Source organism: Electrophorus electricus, chromosome 15 (assembly GCF_013358815.1).
Source record: "Electrophorus electricus isolate fEleEle1 chromosome 15, fEleEle1.pri, whole genome shotgun sequence".
Taxonomy (NCBI): Eukaryota; Metazoa; Chordata; class Actinopteri; order Gymnotiformes; family Gymnotidae; genus Electrophorus; species Electrophorus electricus.
Genome location: NC_049549.1, coordinates 6888457 through 6915987, shown reverse-complemented (window position 1 = coordinate 6915987; position 27531 = coordinate 6888457). Strand labels below are relative to the sequence as shown.

The following is a 27531-nucleotide window of genomic DNA, read 5'->3' as shown; positions in this document are numbered from 1 at the left end:
CACTTTTATATTTTATTTTAGATTGTTTATATTATATTTTATATTGTTTAAACACATAAGCTGTTTGTTATATGCTATAAGTAAGAATCATTTAAAGTAAATTTAAGAAAATATGCAAAAACAGAGAAAATGCTCAGTGCCTTCAGAGTTAAGAACACTTTAGCCAAGCTGTCATGCTCATAGTTTAATTAGAAGAGTTGGTCTGTGTCCATGACTGTGTTGGGCTCTGTAATCAGCATTTAAATGCTGTATTAACTGATAAATACATTTCTCTCTAAAGAGGTGCTTCTGCCTGTTATTTCACATCTACATGCAGCAGACTGAATGGAAGCACAGTTTCCTGTTCCCTTCCTGCTCTAATAGATGGGGATCAAAGCATTCTTTTACCTCTGTCATTTTTCTTCTTCTTTTACCCCATCTCTTGTTCTTTTACCTCTATACCAATCTCTTCCTGAGCCCAGAACCCAGGGACTAAATGAGAAAGAAAATCATTTTGTATCTAGATACAAGAAACAAAGTATTGTGAATACCCACAGTTCCTCCTCTGGCTCCTACTACACACACACACACTCTCTCACTCATATCCTGTTGAATAGTTTCATGTGGCCAACAGGAGTTACAGAATCTATGGTATGAACATGCACAGGCTGTGTGTGTGTGTTTGCAGCTTTTTTTTTGTATGGACATGTGAGGCACACCTGTGTATTCTCTGAAGGGTTTAGCTGTGTGTAGTATGTGTTTCTATAGCGAGTGAGGGAGCTGGAAAGAAAAGGTGAGTAGCAGAACCGGGGGCTGGGGAGGGCTTTTCCCTTTTCCTTTTTAAACTAGGGTTGACTTGTTACCATAGCAACAGCACCAGCAGCTCACAGCTGTGACTGTGTGAATAAAGCAGGTAGTAGCTGTCCAGGTCTCTGGGCTTTGAAGCACTGGGATTGAAACATTGCCTGTCACACTGCTGTCTGGAGAGAGACAGTAAGGAGGCTCTCCCTGCCTTATCTCTCCCCAACGCATACACCACACACACACACACACACACACACACACACACACACACACACCCCTTCAGAAACACACTCTCCCTCACTTACACACACGATCTTCCGAACCTGGCACGCACTGTTTACAGTATGGCAGGGCAACTTTTTCACTTCTCCCAGCATGTGTGCACTCTGAGCAACCTGCATGCTGACAGCACCATGGTAAGCACTTTGATCTTTCCTCTGTTTCTCTTGCTCCTTTTCTCTTTCTCAGCCTTTCTGTTTCTCTCTGTCTTTCTCAATCTTTGTCTCTATATGTCTCTCTCTTTCTCAGGCTTTGTCTCTGTATACCTCTCTCTCTCCTCTCACAAAGCTGGTTCATTGTGATTTGTGCTTATTTCTAATGAAAAGTCATTAAAAGGTCATTAGTTGTCTGGCAACTGTTTACTTTGGGTGTGTGTTTGTGTGAGAGAGAGAAGTGGGTGGGGAGGTGGAGCTGGTAACAAATAATTTGATTTTTGTAAAAAGGAGACCATAATATAATTTAATTAATATACATGCAGATCTTATGTGAACGATGATTAGTTCAATGATGGGAGGTTTGTGGGACCCTAACAGAGCTCTGGTCTGATGCATCACCTGTTCTCTCCTCTCAGGTCATCCTGGTGCAGGTAAACCCTGGCGAGACCTTCACCATTAGAGCTGAGGACGGCTCTCTGCAGTGCATTCAAGGTACACCCACAGCTTTCTCTGTGTTCTCCATAGTGTCTCAGCTCTCTAAGAACAGCCTCTCTTCCTGCTCCTAAACTGACTGTCCTTGTCCTTAAACATTGAACAAAGATATCTTGAGGCAGGATGGTTTTGTCTCTGCAGGTGTGGTAGTGTGTGTTTGCTTCTGGAGTCTTTGCCTGTGATGTGAATAAGGAAGGTTTTATGTCTTTCTGCCGCTGCTGGGGTAATGCGTCTGGGAGTTCATAGCAAATGCTGCATTTTGCTTCAGTGTCTGCTAAGGATGCACATGGCAGAGGGTTTCCTAGGTCTATATGTTATAAGGGTTTATCCAGTCCATTACATTTTTTTCAGGAATTGAATGGCACAGAGAGATTTCAATAGTCTTCGACCCCCTAGTCATTTGCTCTATGTACAGTATCTTATTGGTCAGTTCAGGATAAGATCTCAGCTGTCTTCTGGCCGAAAGCCTACATATCTCTAAACATTAAGGGACCATTATAGGAAGTCCACGAAGAGCACTGGAGTGGACGCAACTGTGGAATAAACATAATCACATCTCTATACTGATGGAACCTCACTGTGTGTCTGAAGTGCCTATAGGTTCCAAAGCCAAACGAGGAGAAACCAGGAGACAGCAAGTTGGGGCAGGCCCCAGGCTTCTGGAGATCCTCCACCTGTCTGTGGGTAGGGGGCATGTGAGGTCAGGGTAGGGGGCATGGCCTGCTGAGTTCCCTCCCAAGTGAGACGCGTTTTAAGCAGAGCTGCTTTGGTGTCCAACAAAAGCGGGGTAGCAGGACAACGCTGGTAGAGGCTGGGACTTTGTGGAACCACACTGGAAGAGAAATGGCTCATCTGAGTTTTTGGGAGGAGCTGTTAGACATTAGCTGCATTAAATTTCTATTGCAGCATGCTAATAAAAAAAACAAGACAGTCCACGTTTTTGCTCGACCCCAGCTTCTTTCATAAGTCTACCATATGTTCATGTTCAGCATTATTGCTTGAACGATGGTGAGCTATAATAAAGCAAAATGTGGTCTGTGTCAGTGTTCCAGAGGAATAGACCATGAAACAAGGCTCTGCTGAATAGGTTTTTAACTATAAATTCAAAGATTTTGTCACTTGATATAGCTTTTCCTTCATTTGTGGCCCATTGTCTTGAGCTCTGTAGTGAAGTAAAATATGTTTAGTCATTACCAAGGTTGTTGATTTTATAGGATGCCCAAGTGCAAAGGCTTGCCAGCATTATTTGAGCAATGCCCCTCCTGCACCTGGCTTATGGCAGCTCAGTGATGCCCCTCCTGTACCTGGCTTATGGCAGGTCAGTGGTACAGCACTGTCTCAGCAGCAGGCAAATGGAAGCCATTTATACACAATTGTTTATGGCTGAGGGCAGCTGTCACTGGGTATACTCTCATATTAATATCCAGGCATAAAAATCTCTCAATTAAAATGTTAGTTGAGAAGATTAATAAATAGTTTGAACTATATTAGGATTGATCTATAGAAATGTCAAATGAAACTACATGGTTTACTGATATTTTGAAGTAAAGTTGTGTTGCTCAGCTGCTGGTATCAGCAGCTCTAGTTGAGCCGTGCAGGTGGAATGGCATTACCTGGACCACAACTGAACTATGGAGTATTTCTTCCATTGTAGGCAGCTTTGTTACAACATCCATGGACACTTTCAGACTCTTTGCCACACAAGTTGTTGTTGTTGTTGTTGTTTTTAAAGCTACTAATCCACTAGTGTGCAAAGTCTAAAACTGGATCTTTACACTGTTTTTATACTACTAAAAACAATATGGAGCCCCTTTCCCTTCCTCAGCTTTTAATCCAGTTGAGTCCCGAATGGTTCAGAGTCGGGAGGAGGCCCTTGGATGCTGGACCCAGGCATGCTCATGCTGTGTGATGGGGTACTGGGTCGGTGTGAAGGACGGGTGATGAAGCGGAGGTCCCGGACGGAGAAGCGCATCTCCAGCACGTGTTTCCAGGAAAGGTCACGGGGTTTAATTAAAAGCATGGAGAGGAGAAGTGGCCCTTGGAGGAATTGCTTTTTACAGAGAGCCTTCTTTGTCATTATGCAAAACCTCAAGGCAGAACCCTGGATTTAAGATTTTATATAAAGTAACCGCTGTTTAGCCTGCGGTGGGCCTGCTTCTGCGATGCAGCGGACGTGTCCTAGAGAGGCCTGAGATGAGAACTCAGCTCCCGGCATGGCCAGAGGCTTTTGACAGTTTACTCGCTTAACTTCTTACTAACTCCTCTTAATTGGGCTTATATAATTCTCTGTCTAATAAGGAACTGTCATCACTTTTAACCTATAGCTTGATTGTGGTTAGAGGTCATTATTCCTCTTCTGAAAGGTCCAGCTCAGCATTTGTGTACTGTGTCCAGTGGGAACATGAGCAGGAATTGTGGGTTGAAGGATGGTAGGGATTACTAGGCCTCTTGTTGTTTTAATTGTTTTATTGTAATCCTTCTCCTTTGGTCTATGGTGTTGGGGGACCAACCATTGGATTTTTTTTTTTTTTTTTTTTTATGCGGGTAAGTTGCCCTCACTGAGCTTTGTTCCTCATGGTAGTTGTAATAGTCATAAGTGCATCATGTTCGAGCTAAAGAACAGTGAGTTCTGAAACCTGGTACTGTAAAAGTCAGACACACACTCACACACTCACTCACAAACACAGCAAAGATACTGTAGGGGGCAGAAAAACACAGATATATGGTACTGAAAGGGATGGCCCAGTGGCTCTCAGGACCAGCACAGTGAGTGATGGATTATCCTAGAACAGTGATCTGTTCTGAACTTTGATGTGTCTTATGATTGCACTAGTGGTGTGAGCAGCTCTAGACTTTGTTGATGTATGTTATGATGGCATTAGCAGAGTGAGCAGCTCTGGGCTTTGTTGATGTGTGTTATGATGCCACTAGAAGAGTGAGCAGCTCATTATGACCCGGCGAACCTGTGTTTACTTCAACCCTGGTTTGGCCTGCTCTTGCTGTTAATTAGAGTGGAAGCAGTTGAACTGTAATCTTCATCTTGTTTAAACAGGGTGACCTTTTCCTCCTTCCAGGGCCTGCAGACCTGCCCTCCTCCCTGCTTTCCCACACTCTTTTCAAAGGCTGTGTGTCTGCTCTGCGTTTGGGCTCGTCTCGCACCCTGTTTGCGCTCCGCCTGTGCCCTGCAACATGTTCCAGTTCACCCCGTGCCGTGTTTGGGATTGCTCTCCCTGCTTGGGCTTGCCTATCTGGAAGAGGACAGGGCCCATCTGCTGGGGCGTGTGATGAGGGATTTTGTATACAGATTATTTGTGATTCTTGCTCAGCTGTGGTCTGTGTTTGGTCTGCCAGGAGGAAGGGAGGGTGGGTGCTAAGAGCTGGGGGCTGAGGGCAGGGTGGCTCTGGGGCCCTGTGAGCGTGGTGCTGGGTTGCTCCACCCGCTCCATGCAGGCTGGGGCAGTAGGGCATCCATAGCTGTGGGGGTGTCTGGACATCTTTTCCTGTTTGTCATCTGCTGGAGGTCCCATACCCTTTCTCTTGTTGCACCACTTGTCTCCGTGGCAGAGTTCTTGCTGGCCAACCAGGCTTCTCTACATTTGCACTTTTGTGCTCCTGGATTTTAGCGAGGGTGTTTTGCTGAGTCTTGTGACTTTTGTGTGTTACTGGACATCAGAAAGGGAAGCTGAGTCAGCTAAGAGAAGCTGGAAAAGGGGGTGAAGGGAAGAGGCGTTTGAGATGACATGACCCCACTGCCCTTCGCTGGTGTGTGTAGCAGTACTCGCTGGGGTGTAAAAGCCAATAACTGATTCTGCTGTTGTGGCTACTGGATTTCAATCCGAGTATGAGATTTCATATCTGACTGCATCTGTTGAATAACTTAAACGCATCAAATTTTGTGCCGGTCATAATACCTCCTCCACTCTGACAGGATCCAGGTTTGCGCGCGTGTGGTGTGTGTGTGTGTGTGTGTGCGTGCGTGCGTGCGTGCGTGCGTGTGTGTGTATGTAGGCATTTTGCAGTGCTGTTTGGCACAGAAGAGTAGTGCAGGCACTGTGTAGCAAATCAAATTTTCAGCCTTGAACACACAGTGTGTGTGAAAATAAGCCGGTGTGAACTCCCCTAGACGAAGACTCAGAGGGACTCGGACAGGGCTTTCATACGCTTGCAGTCTCTGGATGGACCAAGGACAAGCACAAACGGATCCTGTCACTGACAGCAGTGTGTGAGCGTTCAGAAGCTTTATAATACACTCCTCACTTGCTGATTCAGCCTGTGGTCTTATGTCAGCGCTGTCGTCTGTTTTTTGTGTTTTGGGGTTTTTTTTTGTGTGTGTATGTGTGTGACTGAGGGAGAGAGAGCGTGAGGGAGTGCAAGAAAGATTATTTTTGTGAAATTCAGCATATGAGCGGTTCATGAGTCCTGCCCCGTCCACACATGCAGAACACACAGCGGCTAAGCTGAATCACATTTGTTGATGTAGGGTAAGCTCTCCGCTGTTCACCGTTCAGAACAGCTACAGCAGAGCCCACTGACACTACCACATTGCTTTAGACCAGACTATGGGGAGAATATTTAGACCATACTCATTAAAGCAAAATAAAGTTAGGGTGCTCTATCAGTGAGGTAAAAAGTGCAAAGTTTCTCAGAGAAGGGAGGTATGTGAAGTGTCCGTAACACCCTCAAGAGGGATCAAAAGTGGAGTTACTCTAGAGTTAGTAGAGTAGAGTTAGGAGCAGCATGAACAGACACTTTTTAAGAGAGCGCAAGAGTGAGTGTCAGTCTGTCTGTATGGTTATGCTACAGAATGGTTGAAATTGACTGCCAGACCTCCATGGGAGCCCAGTGACCCAGACTGTGTGCGCATGCACGCACGCACGCACGCGCGCACACAGGGAGAGAGAGAGAGAGAGAGAGAGAGAGAGAGAGCAGAGGGGAGCACTGAGCGAGAGAATGAATGAGGCTGTTTTGTTTTTTTGGGTTTTTTTTTTCCATTTTTGAGACTTTTTATTGAGCCTCACCTCTGCACTGATTGAAGCAGAACTGAGGAATGTCACTGGATTCGGGAGGGCTTTGGAAGGAATGTCCCACTTTATGGTGAGCCTCTCTGCCATCTCCTAGAAAAGAAATCACAGAGCAGTCTTGAGCTTCAGTAGGTGTGAGCTGTCCTATAGCAGCACAGAGCTTCGTGGTGTTTTGGCACAGGGAAAAATGAAATCCTTACCCCCACCCCCCACCCCATCTTCGAAATGAGTACAAAATAAACAGTCTTGCAAACTCTCTCTGAAAGCCGTGCCATGTAAATTACAGAACAGTCTACGTGCATTGACGTGGAAACAAAACACAACAAACGCACAAAAAAAAAAAACCTGTTGGAGACACTACAGTATGCACAAGATGCAGGAAGGTGGAGCAGGCAGTGGGGAGAGAATTGCACCCGTCTCCTGGCTGCAGCGAGGGGTGAGGGAGTGCGTTTGGACCAGCCTCTTTGGCCTCGAGCAGACAGGCACAGGCGGGGCAGCCAAGCACACTCGCAGTGCCTGGGTCCACATGACCCGCCGCACCCAGGCAGAAGACGAAAGCAGTGCTGCAGTACGCGTGCCCCGCCAGAGAGACGGCATGAGGACAGATGCTGAAACAACCAGATGGACAGCCAGACAGGTCAAATTATTGCTGTGTCTTTACAGACAGTGTTGGCACTTAATCAAGCAGACTGGCCGTTCAGTTTAGTCTCCAAGCACTGACAAATGCCAACAAGTGCAAATAGTCGTGTTTTATTGGAAGACTGAAATTGACTAGGAGAGAGTGTGAGGTGTTGGATCCAGTAAGTGACCACCAGTCACTCTTCTTGCGAGTGCAGTGGAGTTGTATTTGGAGCAGGTGACTGACAGCAAGACTGCACGTCTGCGCGTGTCCTCAGTGAGAGCAGATGTGCTTCACTCGTCCTCACAGCACCAGATGTGTCCCAGCATCAAGATGAGACGGTACAGGAGTGTAGCTCTTTTCCAGGGAGAACTGAGTCACAGGGCTGGAGCTGCTCACAGGGTCTGGGGGGCGAGGGGTGCACCTCTTCTTCCTCACTCCCTGACATCACCAAGATTTGGCCATCCATCTTAATGGCCCTGGAGGCTTTCGCTAGCCCCTCTGCCTCCATCCACCATCTCTTGTCCAGATGGCTTGTCTTCTTCTTCTAATCTCCACTGTTGACTCCTTCTGCATTCTTACCTTCCTGCCAGGAATCGAGAACTCACTCTCTCTCTCTCTCTCTCGCTTATGACAGGCTTTCTGTTTTCTGCTGACGTGGCATTGCTATATGAGAACTGCTTTCTCATGCTCGCTCTCTCTTACTGTCTTTCTGTCTGTCTCTCTGCTCTAACTTTGTTAGCTGGCAGGCTACATTAAGCTTTCAAAGAAGTCAGTATTTTAGCTTCAGTATTGGCTAATTTAGTATGTTTCTTGTGCTCTGCCGGGCGTCTGAAGACTGTTGTCTGGGTTCGTCAGGAGCCTGGAGTGCCATGCTTGATCGTGTCTTCTCCTTGGGGTTGGTCGTGGTCTGCACTGGAGCCTGGGCCAGTCAGAACACTCTGGAACATTCCGGCAATCCTACTGCACCGTGTGGGGGAGGGAAGCACAAATGGAAGGCTATGATGGGAGAATAAGGTGGACCTGTAGCCCATCTTCTCTGGATGAATGTCTTTTGATACTGTATGTTCTTTTGCATCCCTTAGCTAGTGTGAATAAGAGGGTGTCAGGATGTTCTCTCTGGGAATGTTCTAACTTCACCACTGTCCACAAGTGCAGGAACTGTATGTTCTAAATGTGCCCCTTCGCACAAGTGAATGTAGCATATTAAGAATCTGTCTCTCTGCCTACAACTCTTCACATAACCTGCTTGTTCACATCTCAGCAGTCTGTAGCAAAGAGCCACTGGATTCCTGCATTTTCCTTAGTGGCAGCAGTAGCTCAAGGGAGCGTACTTCACGTGAAACCATAGATCTGGGGGCGATGCAGATGATGTGTATATGCTCCTCCCCCTGTGTGCGTGACTTTTACCTTCCCCCCCCAACAGCAGCAGGTTCTGTTTTATTGGTTCCTCTCATCTCCTCCTGGTGGAAGCTGTTAGCTCTGCTGACAGAATGAGTAATGTTGCCATAATTTTTACTTCCTAAGACACCCAGCACCTCAGCTGACTGACCGCCGTGAGAAGTGGCTTTATAGGCATTACCATATTCCTCTTCCCCTGAAGTTGCCTGGAGACAGTGACACATGAAACGGGACGAGCGATAGGCAGGCAGTGGGGGTTGGGCCACCACTGCTTGTACTACAGGGAGGGGTGTGCGCATGTGCTTGCGTGTGTGCGCATGTGCGTGCGTGTGTTCCAGGTGCATGCATGTGTGTACGAGTGTGAACTTGCTTGTGTGCGCATTCATGGCAGGGGTGGTGTGCATACATGCTCATATGTGTGCATCCTTATGTACGGACAAATGTGTGTGCATGTTTGTTTTTGTGTGTGAGTTGGTAAGTTCTTGACCAACTGTAAAACATGTTTCCCCTCTTGTCCACAGCAGTGACCCTTCCGGCGGCTTGTGCAAGTTGCCCACTCTACCTGCACTGTGCCACCTGTTCCTCAACATCCAGTGTTCCAACTCACTTATACTTCCCATGAGTCTGACTTCATTAACTCCTGTACGACACGCCTCCGGTGTCAGCGTTCTTCCCATCTACACCAGTGTTCTTCCCATCCAGTGCCAAGGTTTTCCCTTGCCCCTGTCACCTCTTCCTACCAGACACTTGCTTTGTTAAGCCCTGCATGGAGTCTGTGACCTTCACCACCCCTCTCTGCAGGGATACGGTGGATTAGAGGAAGGAATGTACCAGGGGGCTCTGATATGATAGCACAGTGCTGTGGATTCCAGCTCTGCTTATCCCTCCATCTCAAGGCTGCTGAGCAGTTGTATGACCCCCCCCATAAACAGGGCTGTGGATAATCCTGAGGCTTCAGCCTACCCTCATACCAGGTGCTTACCTACACCAGCGCTTCCTGGTCCAGCTTTGGACAACCCCCATCTAGCCCATGTTTGGTTGTGAAACTGCCCTTTAAGCGTCCGTTGCAAGGATGTTTGGACTCGGTGGGGTTTCTGTTCTTTTGTAAGTACAGGAAACACTTTGAGTTTGTTTATGGAGGAGAACTTGGGACTTCTGCTGACCCTGTTTAAAAAAAAAGTGACAAATAATGGAATAATGTTGAACCAGTGGATCCTTTGAACGCCATAAATATCCCAGCATATGTCCAAGGTCAGCAGTGTTCCTCAGTCACTGCATGTCCACGTCCACAAGCGAGGCAGATCATTGGCAGGTAAAGAATCCAGTGAAGACACACAATTTGGCAAGCAGTAACCTAACCCAAACCCCAGTAACAAGCTGGTTTAGCTGAAGAGAGAGCGTATGGGGCAGCACAGTGGCTCAGGTAGCCTGGGTTTGATCCCTGGTAAAAGATATTTACCAATTAATCTATGCATAAAGTTGTCATTTGCATTAGGACAACATGCAATGTTTCTTTTACACTAAACAATACTGACCTTCTCCTTCTGTTATTATTATTATTATTATTATTATTATTATTATGAGGAGGAGTCTGAAAGTGTGTGTGATTTTTACACCGTTTCACCGGTTACCATAGTTAACAAAGTATGCATGCTCTGTTACTGACAGTGTCCTGTGTATGTATTTACCATGTGGGACGTGCTGACACTAACTCGTCCTTTCCCGTCACATGTCCTTTCAAAACTATGGCTGGATCAGTACAGAGCCCACACACTATTGGCACACAGAGCACAGAGCTGGCTCCACATGACTAAAGGTCAGCGCTCTGCTCAGGACATGCGCTTCTACAGTCAGCTTCTGCAGTGCAGTAGCATTGGAACTGGAGAGCAATGCACTTCAGTGCAGCGCCTTCAGTATGTGGTCTGCTGCTGCACCATGCTGTGTTTGCAAAGTGTTTGTATTTGCTTTTTCTGTGTGTTTACTTTGTGGAGGTTTTTTTTTTTTTTTGTACTGAAACATCTGGTGTTATTTGAACACCTGGTATGCACTGAATCAACATGTGTGGCTTAATTTAACATTCACCCAGAGCCTAGCAGAACCTGCCAGTGAAGTGCCTTTCATGCTGCCTCAGAGATGAAAGAACGTAACGAAGTGAGTGTATGTGTGCGGAGTCATGCATCTGCTTCGTCTGAACCAGATCCAGAGCATCGTTACACACACTCACTCACTCACTCACTCACTCATATGTACTATGCACACATGCAACCTGCCTCTGATTACGGACAGTAAAGGTAAATGGCTTTGGTCTCCTCTACTTATGGGAGACAAGTCCAGAACATATGCCCCCTGCTGTCCTGGGTGAAGTTTGGGGAACCACCTCTGTGGAGGCTTGGAGGAGCAGAAGCTCTTGGGCCCGGGGAGGGAGGCTGGAAGAGGGAAAGAATAGCTTTCCTTTTCCCTAGCTTCTTCAAACACAGAGCCATGGGTCAAAGCCTGTCCCACAGGAGGGCGGGGGAGGTGGAGAGGGCTCCCTCAGCCACACGGCTTTGGTTTGCTCCAGGCCTCCATGCCTGCAGAGAGTTGTGATGGAAGCTGTGCGGCGCGCTGCAGGGGCCAAACATACATTCTTGTGCGCTCCATCAGTCTCTCATCCAAATGTAAATATGGGCACGTGTTTGGACCTGTGATGTCAGTGTGCAAGGGCTGGAGGAATGCATGCATGCATGCATGTGTGCGTGTGTCCATATGCACGAGTGAGAATCACCAAGAACATTGGTTAAAGGAGCCAACGTCTTGTTCCAGAATGCCTCTGGATGAGTTTGGTTTAGTCTGAGCTGAGCATGGCTCTGAGTGAGTTTGGTTTGGTCTGGAGGAGGCAGGATTCATACCTCTGAGCCCACCCTGCCACTGCTTTTTCCTGCACACTGGAGATAGGTTATGTTTTGTTTACAGGATACCGGGTAAAGAATGGTATCTATGACTACTGATGAGGAGGAGAGGAGTGTGAATGCCTATTTTTGGATGCTTATCTGTAGGGCAAAGCAGAACACCATCGTGTCAATTCCACATTCCAGCCCCATGAACTCAGCCTGGCTCCAAGCTAACATCCTGCATAAATCCAGACACACATACCCATACCAACATCCTTGCACAGTAAGGGAGTGGCATTAGTTCCTGCATGTGTGCTTGCCTGTGCATGTGTGTGCATGTGTGTGCGCATATGTACACTTAGTGTGTGTCTGTGCCTTATACACATTGTTGCATCCAGATGTGTAATAAACGCATATGGACAGGTAAGAGGGGACTCAAAATAAAGGCAGCTGTTGAAAATGAGCACTGACTTCAAGCTCTCAAACTGTTAGCCCAAACTCCGTCCCCCTGCGTAGCCCCTCCTCTACATCATGCTGCCAGTCTCTGCTGAAGGGAGTAAATTATTCAAGTTACAATTGACTAAAACTTATTGACCCAAATTTAAGCGCACACAAAACTACCTGTTTGTGTAGTAGGTGGTGTTAGATGGGACCTAAGGTCACAATTTGCCATATTTACATTGCATCTCCTCAGCAAACAGCAGGTCACCCTGAGCAAAAAGCATCACTCTCCTCTCTGTTCCTGGGGGGTCCTCTGGAGCTCCTCTTGACAGAGTAGTGGGTGTAAAAAATAATGCTGCTGTTGGGCAGGAAATATGAACCAAAGGGAACTAAATTTCATAGAGCTTCACCAAGACTCATATTTGTGGACAATACAGTGTGGGCTTGGGTTCCTGTGCCACTAGGTGAGGAGAATGTCTGGAACAGCTCCTCTCTCTGTGTCTGGCAGGCATGTAGTGAGGGACAAGAAGAAATGTGGGTGAGATGGTGAGTGGACGTTGGTGAGGTGGGTGATGTGGTTAGGGGATGTGGGTGAGGTAGTGAGGGAATGCTGGTGAGGTAGTTAGTGGCAGCAGTGCTCCGAGGAGGAGGAGCAGGAGGAGAGTGAGGAAGGTGAAAAGTGCTGACTCTCTCAAGCAGGAAGTAGTCTACAAGCCTGGCTGTTATTCCTTTGTCTGATATGGGTGGGTGGGTGGGTGGCTGTGTGTGTGTGCGCTTTAAAGATTGGGAAATATGAGTCATCAGGATCTGGGTTATTAGGCTGCAATGACATGCCTTGCCATAATTAAAAGCAAAAAAGAATTTCTCGCACGCTCTCTCGCTCTTTTCTGTCTCTTGCTGTTCCTTCATTTTGTCTCTGACTCTGTACACCCCCACACTGCCCATTGGTAGTATTTAATCATTACAAACACAGAAAGCCACTTCCCATCATTTTGTAATCAGTGCTAACAGGGTTTTCTCTTTTATCACCATCATACTCTGGAAAAATACAAGCTTTCTCTTGAGGTCCAGTTCCCTGGGTGGGTAGGGGTGTGTGTGTGTGTGTGTGTGTGTGTGCGTGCGTGCGCATGTGTGCATGGGGAGAGCGTGAAGCGTGACATGATTTTCTGGATTCTCTCCACAGGCTACAACAGACCAATACACTAAGAGCAGTGTCTGATGTATGCCTTGGCATAAGGGCAAAATTTCTTCATGACTCCCAAAGTCATTTTCATGATAAACACTGTATAATTGTGTGTCATGAGTTTTGTTAAAAGTTCTAACAATGGAAAACGATGAGATTTTTTTATTTAATCATATTAAGAGAGGAACAGAAGAACATCAAATGATTTATATCGATCAGTAAATAAATATGTAATATAACGAGATTGACAAAATGGGTTACTGTCCGATCAGCTCCTTGATGCTATGTGGTTTTAATTTAACACTGTGGCCCCACTGGTTGCTGTTTATAGGCCCACTGTAGTTGGTCTCTCTTTGTAATATGCAGCTGGTCATTGTTTTAGAAGCTAATAATACCCACATTGTCCTCAGAAAAGTCTGTTGCAACATAATTTATTGTAACTGCAGTAAGGCATATTGCTTAGCTCTACCTCTGGGGTGCAGGTTGGCTGGGGTCACTCCTCCACCACAATTCAGTGATGTCCTGTTCAAAAAACAAACAAACAAACAAACAAAAACCGCCCACCAATCCTCGCTCCATTATGCACCAGCTCACATTGCTAATAATGTTGCACCAGCTGTTGGCTTTTCCATCCGGATGAGTGCATCCGCTAACGGGTGGATATGGATGGAGCAGCAGGTGTGGTTTAGAGGCAGATCTGTCAGTGAAGCATGAGCTGTTGAATTTGTGTGTTTGTGTGTGTTTGAGAGTTTTTAGCCTTTGTGTTGTCTTGGTTAGTGTGTTGTGTGGCTTCAGATCAGTACTTTAGAACTTCAGAATCTCTCTCTCTCTCTCTCTCTCTCTGACAGACGTTACCATATCGGACACAGACGGAACAAGATAAGAACAGGAACAGTTGCTAAGCAATAGTGACAACATGCCAACGAGGGCATCTCTTGCAGACAGGACACACACATAAATGCACTTGCATGAGGGCATGCGCACACACACGCAAAAGAGAACCTCCTACTGTTGACCTCCATGTGTTTGCAGGCTGAAGAATTGCACTTTAATTACGGACTTAAAAAGTAGTGATTTGCTCAGGAATGTAAATCATAAGTTGTGGGCAGTGTTGGCTTTGCTGGCTGCTCACAGCTGCAGGGAAATGCTCTCAGCTCCCAGCATGTCCCGCCCACACAGCCTAAGCGCCGTCCTCATCATGCAGCCTAAAGCTGCCAATTAGACAGGTCTTTTGATGCACCTCAACATCTGAACGAAGACTTAGATAAGTATTTTATAGACATGAATGAGAGCTGAGTACTGATCTGAGTGATGGGAACATAAGACTCACTTGCATCAGTGCATGCAGATGTGCACTTGCTCTGTAAAGCACACATACCTCATTAAACATTCCTTGCTAAGGGATTTCCAAAAAAACACACCTGGGCCCAATCTCAACATGTGAACGCACTCAGACACCCACAGCTCAGCTGTTCAGCTGTTTGGTGTGCAGACTGCAGTCTGGCATTCAGACAGTCTAACTCTCACTGCCTGTTGGTTACTGTTATTTTCTAGTAGCACATGAATTGTGTGCACACATGTGCGTGCATGTTCGTGTGCTGCTGTAAGCTGTAAGACAGACAGAGACAGAGACACTGCAGGTCTGGCATAACTTGGGAGTAGGGTCTGTCTGCCTCGTTACCATTTCATGCTTTTTCAACACTTTCCACTCTGGCTTTCTCTTACTCTCTATCCCAATCCATCTGTAATGTTTTTATATTTATTCTTCATCATCTTTCCCCCCTTCCTTTCTCTTTATCCTTACTATCCTTTCTCTGCCTCTCTCTCTCTTCTCCCCACTTCTCTCAAGTTAAATTCAGAATAAACTGGCTGAAAATATTCAACAAAAGTAATAGTACTAAGAACAACAACAACAATAATAATAATATACATGCATACATATTTAAATCAAAAATAGTCCTCATAAGAAATCTCTGAGAGCTACAGCCAGAACAGAGCTGCTCTCATATATCAACAGTCATTCTCATCACTATAATACATCAACAGTCCCCTGGCCACTAGAGACCTCCCCTCAAAAACCCACACAGAGAACCCCCCCTACCCTGCCCCGCCGAGGAAAAGCCCACATGAGTGAGAGGGCAGGGAGTGAAAGGAAGAAAGAGATCACAATCAGGCATCATTTACCCCCAAGTGCGCACTGATCTGAAGCCAGTTGTTTCATACAGCACGCTCCCTCCTCCCTGTACCACGCTGTATGTAGGTCAGCTCTGATGCAACCTGTTGCACCAGAGCTCTGGCTCTTCCTCCCCATGTGGAGACCATGTGTGTACAGAGCACAGGAACAGAGAAAAACGCAAGTACGAAACAAAAAGAAAGCGCTTCACTCTTCTGTGTGTAGCTCTCCAGCTGGACCTGTTGTAGTTTTCACAATGTTTTCCTCTCTGCTTGTTGAAGAAGGAAATTTCATGCCTTCTCTTTGCTGAGGATTATGGGAGCTAAGGTGATATCAATGACATGTGGCTGGCAAACAGCTGAGACTGGGAACAGGGAGGAGTTTGAGGCTGCCAGACCACAGAGAGAAAAGCATGCAGAAAGATAACTTGGGGGGGGGGTGCACACATACACACAAACACATGCGCGCACACGTGTGGGTGAGAGACCAGGAAGGGAGTGTAGTGTAACGGACAATGTTTCAGTTCCAGTGCTTCAAAGCCCAGAGACCTGGACAGCTACTACCTGCTTTTTTCACACCCACACACCCAGTGAGGGAAAAGCAATATAAATATATATATATATAATATGATATATCATATATATAAACACACAAACACGTTAGAACCTGTAAATCTTTGATGTGGTAAATGAAGAACTACTTCCTCAAGAATGTGGATGTCCACCCAGTGATGAGGCTGTGCTTTACAGTAACACTGAATCAGACACTGAATCAGTCTGCATCCTGGAGTTTTTCATATTTCATGTTGGGTCCTGTACTTATAATAATTTTTTCTGTGTCCAATTTGCTATACTAGGAGGAATAAGGGGTGAACACTGGTGACTTCACTCAGTAGGAACATTTTTATTCTAAAAAGATTGAGGACTAGCAAAAAATGAAGTCTGAGTATATCACTGAGCATATAAACTACAGTGTGCAAATGTCACTGTGCTGATGACTCCCACTCCAGAGACTCTGCTGCTATTACAGTCAGTAGAAAGATGAGACAAACCACACATAAAACAGAAGTCATCAGTAGAGTAACTCAGCACCTCCTACAAGTCTGCACCTCTAGAAGATCCTTTCCATCACACTGCTGGACAGAACTCCTTAGTACAAAACTGTAATCATCAGTGTCGTACCAACCGAAGCTACACTGAACCCATTATCTACTCTTTTATGGCATCATCAATGAACATAATGTTCTATGGCCAGTTCCATTTTTTTTAGACACCAGCCAATCACTGGCTTTGGTGGAACAGAGTTCAGTTTAAGACTCAAACAAGGAAGGATCAGCCATTCCAACACTGAATAGCTGTGCTGTTCTTTTTGGCATGGGGTCAGGGAGGAAACGGATCATATGGGCAGGCATACTCAGCCTTGGCAGAAGCAGCATGCTAATAAAAGCAAAAAGGCTTCTATCAACCAAACTTAGCAAGTCTCATATTTTATGTGCATCTGTTGCAGTTTGATCCAGAATAGGACACTACAGCCATAAGACTCTCAAATAAGAGATGATGACCATCAGACTCAGTGGTGTATATCTGTCTGTCTGTGAGAGAGAAGGAGTGCACAATATGAAGAGAGAAAGAACAAATGAGTTTCTGCCTATATAAATGCGTATATTGGCCTAGATCGGTGTGTGATTGATGCATCTTGGTCGCCTGTACGTTTTGGTATGTGATTGGTGCGTCCCAGTTGCCTGTATGATTGGTGTGTGATTTGGGCATCTCGGTCACCTGTATGTCTCAATATGTGATTGGTGCCTCTCAGCGTGTGATCAGTGCGCCTTGTTTACCTGTTGCTCGCGGGGTTCTGACCCTGCACAGTTTCCCTGGCTGGATACATTTGTATGGCCTGTTTAAACCCCAGTCTCCCAGCAGGAGCACATCCTCTGTGCATTGGGATGCCATGGCTTTTGCCTATCCCACTGTAGGTGTGCTGTTTTTTTTACAGGTTTTCCCTGGCATTTTCTGTGTTTGGGATTCCATTGTTTTGGGGTGTTGTAGTGAGAAATTGCAGCTTCTTTTTGGAGTGGTATGCTATGGGATCATGTTGGTTTTTGGTGTACTGAAGAGTATGGACTGAGGTCCAGTGGTTTACATTTCAGTATAGGACAGACCACCCACCTTCAACACCATCCCCACACTGATGGAGACACATGCGTGTGGATCCCCTACATTCTTGTAACCCACCAAGTCAGACTTCCAGACTTTGTGAGCTAGGGAGAGAAGTAAGCGTGTGTGTGTGTGTGTGTGTGTGTGTGTGTGTGTGTGTGTGTGTGTGTGTGTGTGTGTGTTTCTCATATATATATTTTATCTTAATATTTTGTACAGACTAAGTAAAAGACATGCCAGTGAAACAGACTATGATTTGAGATAATGTTGGAGCTTACAAAGGATGGTAGGTTTTCTTCTCAGAGTGCCTCGTAGGGTGAAATTTCGTGGGGTTCAGCCTTCAGGACCTTTCCTCTCTCACAAAGCCCCGCTGTGGTGCTGTGGAGGTCAGGGGGAGTGTAAGCTGAGCATGCACCACAAGTCCCTGGCGTGCTTTCCCCTCACAATGAGCCCTTCTCAGGCCTCAGCGCATCCAAAGGTTCTCATGCTCCCAAGGTTTCGAATTTTCAGCTCAAACACTTGCACAGGTGGGTGACTGGCACACACTGCAGCCTCTGCCCTGCTGGCTTTCTGAGAGCAGTGTGCTGCCTCAGAGAAGAACAATCCCAAAAAAAAAAAAGATTTGGTTGAAGTAAAAGGTATAATTGGTGTATTTGGGAAATGCCTAAGAATAATGGGTGTAGGTGGGAGATGCCCAGGTGTAATAAGAGTAGGTGGGAGGTGCAGGGTGTGGCCTGAAGCAGGTTTTGTTGCCACTACCTATGTGCCTTAGCCTGTGTGCCCACTTATTTTTCACTTAAAAATAAATAAATAAAGCATCTACTCTGGGGTCTGACATGGGAATCACGCAGGCAAAACTTCTTTTACACAACTCGTTTGTGCTCACCTGAGTCCAACAGCAGCAAAAGCTTCCCAGGAGCAGGTTAGCTATGGAGAGCGAGCGCCTGTGGGGACAGAGGCATTACCTGCTGAACTGTCTTGCTGCCATTTAAGCCTGAGAAAAACCAATAATCCCATTGGTGGTACACTCCTCTGGGGAAATGGAGGCTGTATTTGGCATTGTATTTCTCTACAGAAAGCTCGTGCTCTCGTAGGGTAGCTGTGCATCAGCATGGGTGTGTGTGATGTGGTTGCAGACTACAATGTAGAATTTAAATGCATTATATTAAAAAAAAAAAACGGCATGGGATACAGTTCAAACCTAGATATGAAGTCACATGAGTGTTTGTGTGTGCACGTGCATGCGATGTGGGTGATGTACAATGTAGAACCTCTAACGTTTAAGTGTATAATCATTGATTGCTTTATATTAACAGGACACATTTTAAATCTAGAAATCTGAGGTCAGATTAAAGGTGTGTGTGTGTGTGTGTGTGTGTGTGTGTGTGTGTGTGTGTGTGTGTGTGTGTGTGTGTGTGTGTGTGTGTGTGAGAGAGAGAGAGAAAGAGAGAGAGAGAGATGGAATGTTGATGATAAGGGCTGAATGCACTTTCTGCAGCTTGTTGGAACTTGCTTCATCATATGTCATGGATCCTATGTGGTTAGCTAACCCAGGCCTGCCTGAGATTCAGCCTGTGTATTTGGCTTTTATTAACTACATGCAGTGTATACATTGCTGTGTACATGCGTGCATGTGTATGCATCCTACGTTCTTTCATTCTTTTCTTTCTGTTCCCCTTTAGAGCTCATTAATGGTGAAGCAGGAAGTCAGCTGATGTGCTGTATGTTTTCCAGCTCAGCGTGTTTGTAAGGGTTGGTTTGGTCAAAGAGCAGAGCTGTGGACAAACCCCAGAGTGTTAAGGACATGGCTGGCAGATAAAACACAGGAGACAATTGAGCCAGGCTACCCTGAGCTGAGAAATCTTGCCTGATGTTTGTATAGAAGTGCACATATTGGAATTTGTCACATTTGCTGTGAAAGTAGAAGCCATTATTCTTCATTTTGTTTACAGATTGACCTGCCACTTTGTGAGACGATGAGAAGAAGAAATTTGTTCTAAAATTCTGCTACTGTGTGTGTGTGTGTGTGTATATATATATATATATATATATATATTAATATTTTATATATATATATATATATATATATTAATATTTTATATATATATATATATATATATATATATATATATATATATATATATATATATATATATATATATATAATACATATTTGTGTGTGTATATATGTGTGTGTATGTATGTGTGTGTATATATAGATAGATATAGATAGATAGATATAGATAGAGATATATATAGATGGAGAGGGAGAGAGAGAGAGAGAGATATCTATACATATACACACACACAATGGGTGTGGGTGTGGGTGTTAGCTTTGAAGGATTGTATATTCTTTTACCTTCCTTTAATACTCAATGTAGCAATAAACTGCTTCATAGGCCTGTGTGTGTGGACACACTTTTGCAAAACTCCCCACAATCCCCAACTACAGCAGTGTGCCGTAGGGTCCCTGTAGACATTGCAATGTTATCCAGATGTTATCCAGCACTGGATAAACACACAACAGGCCAAACACACTGCGACTGGCTGAGAGTGCGAGCCTCCACTTCCCAAGCACCCTCTCAATGACCTCACACATGCATTCTACATTCCCTCGAGGGATGCAGTCTGCACCAGTGTCTGCATCTGTGCCTGTGCGCACACGCGCGCACACACACACACACACACACCCCTGTGGCAGGTCTACTCTGTGCGTGGTTACTTTTCTGGTTATGTGAAACAGAAGGGTGGTGCATATGGCTCTGCTGTTCTCCAGTCTTGTTTCACTCTCCTCTAGCCTGTAAAAGTGGGTCAGACTGTCCCAGCTGAAGCATGGCCTGCCACAGACATGCACATGCACCTCTGCTTGGAAAAGCGTTCAGCAGCTTAGTTAGCTCTGCGGTGGAAGGTGCTACAGGGTTGAGCTCACCAACCTCAGCAATATCAGGATAACATCTGATACGCCTGAGAATGTAACCTTTTTATCAGAGCAATGTGGTATTTTTAATCTTAAGGGTTATCAACTCCTGGAGGAAGGCACACATGACTCCTTGATTTTAGTATTTTGTTTTGTGTTCATCTTGGGCGCATGTGCAGCACACACCGGTGTGCAGATTTTACATTTACAGGCTGTTCAACACAACCTGGTCCCTGTTATTCTGTTTTTGTTGGAATTCTGAAATGTTTTCCCCCATTTATATAAATTAATTAGCCTTTTTAACAAATCTGTTTTTGTGTGTTTAAAATCACATGCCAAGATTAGTTAATTTGTGTTGGATGGTGTTCGTCTGAGCTATGCCATCATAATGCGCACCTATTGGCTGGCGGGAGACTGAAGCTAATGCAGGCAATCCCGACAGACAGGCCATTCAGGGACACTCTGAGTGATGATTGTAAAGATGAATCAAGGGAACAATGATGGGAAATCTTATGAATGGAGATTACAGATATGAATGGAGATTACAGATAGATCATATTCTCCAACCACATTTTCATTTGCATTTTCGGCATTTGGCAGGCGCGCCCTTCCAGAGTGAATAGATGGTTTGTCAGAATGACTGTATGTGTACTGTCTGGAAACTGAACCCATGACCTTGGTGATAATTCTTTGCTTGAGCTCACGTGTGGGGGTCCAGCCCAAGTGTGGGGTCCAGCCTCCTTGTGTCCACACCTTCCTTTCTTGGAACCAAACCACCTCAGGCTGTAAAGGATCCATCTCTAATGAAGTCAGAAGCAAAAGTAAACTAATTTCTCCGTGTCCTTTGTTTCATAAATAGCAAATGTTGTATTGGCTGAATAAGCAATAGGGTAAAAATATCCCTGTCTACTGACTAAGACTTATACAGTCTGTAGATGTCTATATTATTTGCATATCTGCCTGCTTTTAGGTTTTTTTTTTTGTTTTTTTTTTCTAAATTCCTGCATCAGTCTCTCCCACCCGTTAGTCGCTGTCTTTGTTTAACCACCACCCCTGGTGAGACAGCTGTCCACAGCTCTTACTGGGGCTTACTCTTACTCTTGTGTGTTTTCCAGTGCAGTGGCTGCATGAGAGAGCAGCTCCTCCACCTCCTCCACCTACTCCACACACACGTCGTTTCTTACTGGAAGATCTGGTCCCTCTGGATCCCACAGGACTGCTAAGGGAACATAATGTGCTATGTGAGAGAGAGAGACAGGCAGACAGAGAAAGTGTGTGTGTGTGTGTGTGGGTGTGGGTGGGTGTGTGTGGGTTCGCGCACACACGCGCATAGCTGCAGGAATGCTGGTGTTTGCTAAGCGCTGCAGAGACTGTCCAAACACACATTTACCAACTGGGAGCATATTAGTGTCTCTGTACTGCAGACCTGAATAGAGGCTCTTGTGCAGATGGAGGAGGCGGATGAGGGGACAACTGGTGGAGGGGCAGGCACTGGGGTAATGGTTGCAGGGGCTGCTGTAGGAGGGATGGGAGCAGGGGCCGAGTAGGAGTAGCCGGGGTTGAGGTAGTCTTGGGGTGGTGGGGGGTCTCAGGTTATGGGGGCTATCGATGGGCGTGTAGGGGTTGGTGTAAGAGGGGCAACGCACAGACTGGGCAAGGGCAGCAGGGGCACAGCTAGACTGGGAGGGTGAACTCGGACAGCAGCTCTGAATGGCAGCGCCCTCTTGAGTTCTTCAGGAGTTGTAACAGCTGATCTCGCCTCCACGAGCTGCTCCATGGAAAAGGAACCCCTGCTCTTAGAGGTCTTCCACTCTGCTGAACTTGGCCCCATCTTTCCAACGCTGTGCGTGGGCGTGTGTGTGCGCGGGTGTGTGTGCGCGTGTGCTTGTGTATTTAGGCCAGTCCTGGAAAAGGCATGGTATGTGGAACACAGTGGCATTATTTTTGATATAAGTAAAATTGTTTGAGCATCTGAAATTTTTAAACACCCTCCAAATTTTTGGTTCTGTCCATAGAGTGGGAGCGTTTGGGAGTGTGGGTGGTTTGTGAGCAGCAGCTGGCAGAGCTGATGTGGCAGGTTGTATTGGAGCATGGCACTCATGCAGGAATGCTGAAAGCAGAGCATTCTGGCTGTGCTGCACGACTTTGGAGGGACATGGCATGTTCCCTGGAGTGGTGGCCACTCGGGAGCCAGAGCGAGTGATGTGCATGTGGTCCTGGTGACAATTGACTCCCTGCTCCTGTGTGCTAGTTTTGTGGGACGAGCACCGTTCTGCAGATAACTGAAGCAGCGATGCTCTGGGAGGGTGGAGGCGCTGCACAAAGACGAGGGTGGTGGAGTAGTGGGGTGGTTGGTGCAGTGCTCTCTGGAAGGCTGTGGAGAAGGTGGGCTGGGTGTAAGGGGGTGTGGGCCTAGTGTGGGCACTTTGTGTGCTTCATACTCTGCTCAATGCTGTGTGCATATGTGAGAGTGTGTATGACTGATGAATCCCTGAGGTAGCAACATCTGTCTATAAACACACACTTTGACCGGACCACAATATCCAGCCTCAAGTCAAATGCCTATTAAATTCTGGCGGCTCCCCCAGACCCACTGTGCACAAAGTAGGAGACAAATACTGAATCACATTTCTCTTTCTATCTCCTTCTCTCTTTCACCCCTTTCTTTTTCTCCATTTCTCACTATTTCTCTCATTCTTTCTTCCTCTTTATCTCTCCTTTCTTTCTGACAGTCAATTTCTCTAGGTTTCTGTCTCTCCACACTACCTGTCTTAGGTGCACATGTCTCCACACTATCTGTCTTAGGTGTACAGTTAGGTAGCACACGGTGTTGCTCCAGAACAACCATCTCACGCTGCCAGCTTTCCTTTTGAACATCTTCCTTAACACAGCAGTGCACATACACATCCTCAACTTTGGCAATAACACACTCCACCATGTCCAATGGCAACATTCTCCTGTTGTTACGCATTGTTTGGTGCTACCATTTTGGTTTAGGTTCCCAGCCAAGAGAGGGAAGGATGGATGGATGGATCTGTTCAGTGATATTTAAATTTTGTTACTACCATTTTTCCAGTATGCTTTCTTAAGGAGACACTTCTCTGTGCCATGGACTTGTATCATTATTTATTAATTCAAGATGTTTGCTCACACAAAGGAACATTTACACACATTATCAGGCAGTTTCTGCACACAGCCTGTTCTTCCTCTGCCTCAGCTGGAACTCTTGCTTTTTCCATTACTATTTATCAACTGGTATTTATTCTCTTCTTTTTATGTAGTCTGTGTATGCGTGTGCTGTATGTCATGTGTGCATGGCTCAGTGGGCATATAGATGTTAGACTTTGCTTGTGTTTGGTGAAGAGGGGTAAATTTGCAGGGTACACACCCACTCATGAACATTCCCACACACACAGATTCATGCACACTGACTGACGGGCTGTTCCTAATACACTAATATGCTCATTACACTTGTAAGAACACCATGTTTTACTACATGCATACACATGTCCCCTGTGAAGTCTCTGTCTCTGTCTGTCTGTCTCTCTCTCTTTTCTCTCACTCATTCACATTCACTCAGTCACACACACATTCTCTCACACACACACACACATTTAAAGCTCTTCCAGTAAGAACCCCTCCTTCACTCTTACCAAAAAAGGTGCTTTGATGTCAGCTGGAGCCGCCAGTAGAGTCATGGCTTCTAAAACGCTGCTGCTTGCCACTCCTGCCAAATATTTACTCTGCCTCTACTGCGCTCCTCACACTCGGCCTGCCTTCATGGCTCCACCCCTATTTAATGGAGCCTTTGTGATCTTTGATGCTCCCTGCCTTTCATATGCACAGACAATAGAGCTTGGCTATTAAATGCCTGGGCCACATGGTGCATCACCCTCTGCGTGGCTGGGCGTTTATTTTCAACATCAGCTCACAAGCTGTGCTCCTTTATTCAGGCCACTGTTGTTTTCCAATTCAGCTGAGGTGGAAGGTGCTGCCGCAGGCCTTCAGCCATGGAGTGGTGTCCTGAGGCACGCTGGTCGGCCTCTTCTTCCTGTGTCTGCTACTGCCACTACAAATGGCTCTGGGCCTTCTGGAATGTTCCTCCAGGATATGACATAGTAGCTGTGTTCTTGTGAGGAGGCCGGCGTGCTTTTGTAGTTACTGAGGTGTCAACCAGAAGGCATTACCGTCCACCACCTGATTTACGTCGGCCAGAGCGAACCTTGGTAACGCTGCTGCCTCAGGGCCACTGATGGCTCTAACAGGCTTTTCTCATGGCCAGAGAGAGGGACACAAAAACAGAGTGGGAGAAGCAAAAACCCTGGAGAGAGAGACGAGAGACCGGGATAGGGAGAGACCGAGAGAGACCATAGTAGACAGAAGTGGAAAAGTCATTCATGCATCAGAAACCAATCATAGTGCATCACTTTTGAGAGGAACTGTGTGTGCGCATGTGTGCGGATGTGTTTGTATTTGAGTGTCTGAGGTTTGTGTGTGTGTCTGGTTACCATACAGTTGCTGGGAACAATCTTAATGTTCTAGTTTTGAGTCCCAGAAGGCAGGACACCCCCCCCCCCCCACAGCACCATGTCCTGCTCATGTTTCAGTATGATCTCATATAGTGTTTGTGTGTATCCGCGCCTGTGTATCTGCGCCTGTTTGTGTGTTATGTACAAAAATAAATGATGCTGATTGATGAATCAGTGCTTCTCTTGGCTTCTGCCGTGTGTGTGTGTGCATGTGCGTGTGTGTGTTCATCAGAGTGTTTGACGGTTGTCTCTTCTCCACACACAGGGCCTGCTGAAGTTCCAATGATGTCACCCAATGGGTCGATTCCTCCAATCCATGTGCCTCCTGGCTATATCTCCCAGGTGAGTGCGTGCATGCGTGCGTGAGTATTTAAAGTGTAAGAGGGAGTGTATAAATCTGCAGGACTCCACTTGTATCCAAGCTCCACTTGTTTTCAATATATTTATGGAGAAAATTATTTTAGGAACATATTCCGGACTGTTAGACCACTGCTCACTATGTGTCTGGCAAAGTGTATTCCTGTTAGCATTTCAGCAGGCCGCACCAATGAACAAAGTATTTGTGCAAACATGCTGTTGTTGAAACATTCTAGGCGTCAGTTGATGGAGTAGAAACTACTTTTAACTAGCAGCTAGCGACACGGGTCATTTATCCTACGTTATTGTTTCATTGACTCGTCTAGCGCTAACATGCTAGCTTGCATGTTTCAGCAGTAATAATAATGGTAGGTGATGCATGCCAGTTTGATGTTAATTTCTCCTTGCTTTTGATAGAGATGACAGGCAGTCTGTTTGATGGGTGTCTGCTCGCATTTTCCATCTCCTGCTTACTATTTTTCTTCTTGTGTTTTTGCTCAAGTAAGTTTATGCAAGATGTGACCAAAGTTCCTGGCCCTGCTGTATGCTTTTCCAACTGTGTTGCCATGGGGTAGTTTCTTTCAGTATCTTAAATATAACGGGACTGAACCATTTTGACCAAGTAGAGCCAGAGTGAGCGGGTGAGAGACAGAGGTGGCTCTAGAGGTGACTTACCAAGACAACATGCCTGATTCTCTGGTTGTTCATGGCACCATGGGTGTGCAAGATACATACCCTAGAATTTATGTGTGTGTGTGTGTGTGTGTGTTTCCTAATTTTAAACATATCATTCTGTACTAGTTCATAGTTTGGACAGAAGGAGCTCATTATCAATATCTGTTTAAGGTGCAACTCCACACACAAACACACGCGCACACACACATACAAACACACACATACAAACACACACACACACACACACACACACACACACACACACACACACACACACACACACACACACACACACAAACACATTCCTTCTATGTCCTTGGGCTCTGCTTGAGTACAGAAGCAGCTTTGCCCAGAGCTACCTACAACCTATCTCCATGGGGAGGAGGGCAGACAGAGAGGTTGAGCCAGGGCACGGCAGGGGGAGTGAGTAAGTGATTGTGCAGGTTTATTTGTCCTTTTCATCTCTTTCTTTCCTCTCTTTCACTCTCTCATGGACTGAATGTGTCACCCTGAGGCAGTTCCTAAGAAATGTTGTGCATCAGGGTGGACTCGGATAGGTTTTCAGATTTGTGGAGGCTCATGTGGTCACCTGAAGAGCTGCCAGTAGTGAGTCATGATGAGATTATCCATAAGAATGTGTATATAGCCTGATCTTCACTCACTCCTGCCTGCTAGCCCAGACAGGGAGGTCAGTATTTCACTCCCCAAATCACTGATCTGGAAGTCCACTACAAATCTTAAACCTGTATTTTTGTCTTTAATTATTTGGAGCATCACCATAAGTCTCTGTAGGAAGAGATTATGACCTTAATTCACCTCAGATGGTTCTTTTTGTTCTATTCAGCAGTTGTTCTAGCCCTGGCACACTGCAGTGCCCCTCTCTCCTCATTTACCGTAGAACAGGTCACAGCTCACGTCATCCGCCGTAACAGTTTGCGGGAGCCAGCCGGAGCACAGCTACCCCGAGGGAGTTGCAGTACTTCTCCTGTCAGACTTCTTCCCTTAAGCCTCACTGTGCTTGCCAGCGAGTTTGGGGAATTGGTGGTGTTACTTTGAAGCACTTTGTTACTTTGAAGTAAATGTTTGACTCGGTTAAAGTGCCTCTGTCATTCAAAAACTTGATGGCCTGCCCTCAGTCTGGGGCAACAGGGCTATAACATACTCACCCTGCTGATGTCATTTCCCTGAAGGGTCTGAACCGAGAAAACACAGTTTATGTATACGGACAGAGGTTCGTAACGATCCTCTCCCACGCTTTGGACTCTGCCCTTGCAGATGGCGCAAAACAGGAATAATGGTGGGCAGAGTAGAGGGGAAGAGAGAGAGGCAGAGAGAGAGAGAGAGGGAGGGGAGGGCAGAGAGAGATAAATGAGACCGGGAGAGACATGGGGGCAGTGAAGATGGGTGTGTGGTTGGTATACAGATCTGGCAACTATTAAGAGTGTGACAGTGTGAGAGAGATTTAGAGCAGGCCATGTAT

General features: G+C 46.0%; 1 protein-coding gene across 2 annotated transcripts in view; it reads left to right on the top strand.

Annotated features, from left to right (window-relative positions):
* fndc3ba (fibronectin type III domain containing 3Ba) overlaps positions 1 to 27531 on the top strand; it is a 97907-nt gene that overhangs the window by 30573 nt on the left and 39803 nt on the right. For both annotated transcript variants that reach the window (XM_027008531.2, XM_027008532.2), the window contains 2 exons: positions 1634 to 1709; positions 25285 to 25361. In XM_027008531.2, coding sequence (XP_026864332.2) covers positions 1634 to 1709; positions 25285 to 25361 — 153 coding nt within the window. The remainder of the gene's footprint in view (positions 1 to 1633; positions 1710 to 25284; positions 25362 to 27531) is intronic.